The sequence below is a fragment of the Camelina sativa genome, chromosome 11, assembly GCF_000633955.1.
Source record: "Camelina sativa cultivar DH55 chromosome 11, Cs, whole genome shotgun sequence".
In the NCBI taxonomy this organism is placed as follows: domain Eukaryota; kingdom Viridiplantae; phylum Streptophyta; class Magnoliopsida; order Brassicales; family Brassicaceae; genus Camelina; species Camelina sativa.
The window spans coordinates 49533229-49536456 of NC_025695.1; the positions used below are offsets into that span (position 1 = coordinate 49533229).

At 37.6% G+C, this 3228-nt stretch overlaps 1 protein-coding gene across 2 annotated transcripts in view; it reads left to right on the top strand.

The window, feature by feature from the left end:
• Positions 7-3228, top strand: part of LOC104727409 (kinesin-like protein KIN-7H) — an 8379-nt gene continuing 5157 nt past the window's right edge. Inside the window, exons 1-11 of one of the 2 annotated variants that reach the window (XM_010446511.2) lie at positions 7-154; positions 554-697; positions 1196-1420; positions 1509-1598; positions 1697-1797; positions 1875-1988; positions 2072-2153; positions 2243-2310; positions 2409-2474; positions 2558-2682; positions 2946-3222. In XM_010446511.2, the coding sequence (XP_010444813.1) occupies positions 1213-1420; positions 1509-1598; positions 1697-1797; positions 1875-1988; positions 2072-2153; positions 2243-2310; positions 2409-2474; positions 2558-2682; positions 2946-3222 (1131 nt within the window). In that variant the 5' untranslated portion in view covers positions 7-154; positions 554-697; positions 1196-1212. Of the gene's footprint in view, positions 155-553; positions 698-1195; positions 1421-1508; positions 1599-1696; positions 1798-1874; positions 1989-2071; positions 2154-2242; positions 2311-2408; positions 2475-2557; positions 2683-2945; positions 3223-3228 lie in introns of those variants that run through there. The other variant, XM_019233208.1, reaches the window with a different exon arrangement.

A 3228-nucleotide genomic window follows, 5' to 3' on the forward strand; every position in this document is an offset into this window, starting at 1 on the left:
GGGGGGGGGGGAAGAATTAGTCGCGGCGCCGGGTTCCTCCCAGGGGATCTCCTCCTCCTCCATTTCTTCTCGGTACGGTTACGGTATACGGGGATTGAGGGAAGGGGAGGGTTTATGTTTATCGGAAGCTACGCACGTACACCGGTCCTTTGAGGTTATTAACAAATTTTGAAATTGAAATTGAAATTGAAATGAAATGCGGCTTTTATTTTTTTTTATTTTTTTTTCAGCTTCCGGATGTTTGCTTTCTTTCTTTCTTTGTGTGTGTTTCCGTCTACGATTTCTCTCAACAAGTTCCCCAATTTTCATTAATATATATATATATATATATATATATATTTTTTTTTTTTGCTTCTCTTTTTCTTTTTCTTCTTTTTGGTTTGGTTTGGGTGTTGTTCTTCTTCATGCTCTCACAATGCATGTCACATTTTCCAATGATTCTTTTTTTTTTTTTTTTTTTTTTTTTTTTTTTTNTGAGAAATTTATATATGTTCAAATGCTTAAATGTAAGTATTTCTTGGAATTTTCTCTGTTTGTTTGTATTTGGAAGCAGGTAAAAGGTAAGCCAAAGGTAGGTGTAGTGGTGTCTCTGGAATAATTCTCACTGCACATGGAGTTACCAAAGATTCCTTTCAGCTAGCCAGATCGAACATTCTCTCTAAAAGACTTAAGCGCCTTCTCTGATATCTTTTTCAAGGTAATTTTTTTTGATTTCCTTCATTACTTTATTATAATGTTCTTTTGGTTTCTAGCCATTATGATACATTAATGCCTTAGGCTTCTTGGCACTTCTGTTTAACATGCTAACTAGTAACAAACCAACACTTTGCCAGACTGCTTCTTAGGGGACCATCTCCTCCAATTCCTCTCCTCTTAATGCGTTTTCTTTGAAATTCTTGTGTTTGTCTCTGTCTTATCAGAATAGACTGATAGATAGAGATAAAATGAATCTCGTTTGTTTTTTCGACTTTGCCTTGCATTCTCTCTGTTTATAATTACTATTATAAAACGTGGATATATATATATATACAATTATACATCTTCTTTGACTCGACTTTCTTGCTGCAATGATTGACTTGTTGCGACTAGTATTATTTTAGTTTGTCTCTCTTTTTCCTGACTTAATTTGCTTCTCTCTCTCTCTCTCTCTCTCTCTCTCTCTCTCTGTGCTATATATATTCTTGTTTTCTTTTAGGGTGGAGGTCGGGTAGAATGATGGCTACTGAAGATGATCAGATGCAAGGACCAATCGTCAGTGAGGAAAAGATTTATGTTTCTGTTCGTATGCGACCTTTAAACGACAAGGAACGTTTAAGGAACGATGTCCCCGACTGGGACTGCATCAACGATACCACTATCATTTACAGGAGCCATCTTTCTATCTCTGACCGTTCCATGTATCCTTCTGCTTACACTTTTGGTAAGCCATTTTAATTTGCTCTTCTTCTCTCTTCCCACCCTTCTTCCTTCATTAGACCTTACTGAGCCTTTTTCTCTCCTCCCTCTAGACAGAGTGTTTGGCCCTGACAGTTGTACGAGGCAGGTTTATGACCAAGGGGCCAAGGAAGTCGCTTTCTCTGTTGTCACTGGCGTTAATGGTATCTCACCCTTCCCTCCTGCTTTTTTTACTCTTTCTTTGCTTTATCATCTCGCTCCCTCTCCTTGTCTTGCATATAACTCACATGCATGTTTTTAGCTAGTGTATTCGCATATGGGCAAACAAGCAGTGGAAAGACTTATACTATGAGCGGAATTACTGATTGCGCCTTGATTGATATATATGACTACATTGGCAAGGTATAGACAAATTACATTATCCTTACATCTTACTACTTCATTTTCGAGGCTTGTAGTTAAGCATTTACTTTCTGCAGCACAAAGAAAGAGAATTCATTCTAAAGTTCTCTGCCATGGAGATCTACAATGAGTCTGTAAGAGATCTCTTAAGTACAGATACTAGTCCACTCAGACTTTTAGATGACCCTGAGGTATATATGATCCTTTCATTTTGTACAAATGATCTTTTTGCAGTCAAATCTCTCATGCTGGCCAATTTCTTTCTTTTTGACAGAAGGGGACAGTTGTTGAGAAACTCACAGAGGAAACTCTGCGCGACTGGAATCATTTCAAGGAGCTCCTATCTGTCTGCGAAGGTAAAGATCATCCAAAATGGTATCTCAAAAATCTATACTAGCTATAGATGTGTTGCAACAATATTGACAAAATGTCTAACCATTTACAGCTCAACGGCAAATTGGAGAGACAGCTCTAAATGAAGTTAGCTCCAGGTCTCATCAGATTTTGAGATTTGTAAGGCATTTTGCTGATTTATATCTATTGTTTAACATAGCCTTCTTCATGATGTTTTTTTTTTTAAATTATATCTTAGTACTCCTACCTTTTTACAGACAGTTGAAAGCTCGGCTCGTGAATTTTCCACCAATGATAAGTTTAGTACACTTACAGCGACAGTGGTACATATCTTTAAACCTTCTATCAAATAATATACTAAAACTTCAATTGAAGGGTATTTATTAAGCAACTAATTGTCGTGCAGAACTTCATTGATCTTGCTGGAAGTGAACGTGCATCTCAATCATTATCAGCCGGCACAAGGTTAAAAGAAGGTTGTCATATAAATCGAAGTTTGTTAACACTGGGAACTGTGATACGTAAGCTAAGGTGAGATTGTAAGCACTTAGCTTCCACAACATCTTCTTTGTTGTGACAACTTAGATTAATATATCTTCTTTGAGCCTAAAAAGTAAATTTCAAGGTCTACTAATCCGTCCGAGTGGCCATTTGTTGTTCCTCAAACATAGGGCTTATACCTGTGATCACCTTGTTTATGTTAGTTTGTTGTATTGTTCTTTTCAACAAGGCTCCTTCTTTTTTTCTTCTGATCCATTATTAGCTTAGTAACTTATGTGGTTTACTTCATGCAGTAAAGGAAAAACTGGGCACATCCCATTCAGAGATTCAAAACTAACACGCATACTTCAGTCTTCTTTGGGAGGAAATGCAAGAACTGCCATTATTTGCACTATGAGTCCTGCGAGAATCCATGTTGAGCAATCCAGAAACACACTGTTGTTTGCGAGCTGCGCAAAGGAGGTGACAACAAATGCACAAGTGAATATTGTCATGTCTGATAAAGCTTTAGTAAAACACTTGCAGAGGGAGTTGGCTAAACTGGAAAGTGAGTTGAGAAGCCCTGGCCAGGCGTCT